The sequence below is a fragment of the Apis dorsata genome, unplaced genomic scaffold, assembly GCF_000469605.1.
Source record: "Apis dorsata unplaced genomic scaffold, Apis dorsata 1.3 scaffold_77, whole genome shotgun sequence".
In the NCBI taxonomy this organism is placed as follows: domain Eukaryota; kingdom Metazoa; phylum Arthropoda; class Insecta; order Hymenoptera; family Apidae; genus Apis; species Apis dorsata.
In genome coordinates this window covers 969804-970006 of record NW_006263375.1, presented here as the reverse complement: position 1 = coordinate 970006, position 203 = coordinate 969804, and the positions used below count along the sequence as shown (strand labels likewise).

Sequence of the window (203 nt, the reverse complement as noted above, 5' to 3'; positions counted from 1 at the left end):
CCAAGCGCAAGGGACTATACCACCGTTCAACGAGTACCTGAACGTGAACGCCCCCCTACAAATCGGTGGTTTATACGTGGAGCAATTCGACCCGACTCACTACAAGTGGAAGCACATGCCGGTCGGCAAAGGTTTCGACGGGTGTATCAAGAATCTGTTCCACAACAGCAAGCTCTACGACCTGGCGCATCCCGGCCTGTCCA

General features: G+C 54.7%; 1 protein-coding gene and 1 long non-coding RNA gene across 2 annotated transcripts in view; one reads left to right on the top strand and one right to left on the bottom strand.

Annotated features, from left to right (window-relative positions):
• The window catches only part of LOC116184947, a 20422-nt gene that overhangs the window by 10802 nt on the left and 9417 nt on the right, over positions 1 to 203 (bottom strand). The gene's annotated exons all lie outside the window — the stretch shown is intronic.
• The window catches only part of LOC102676175 (neural-cadherin-like), a 75569-nt gene that overhangs the window by 72441 nt on the left and 2925 nt on the right, over positions 1 to 203 (top strand). Inside the window, 1 exon segment of the mRNA XM_031508205.1 lies at positions 1 to 203. This exon segment is cut by the window's left edge and continues 2 nt beyond it; it is cut by the window's right edge and continues 8 nt beyond it. Coding sequence (XP_031364065.1) covers positions 1 to 203 — 203 coding nt within the window.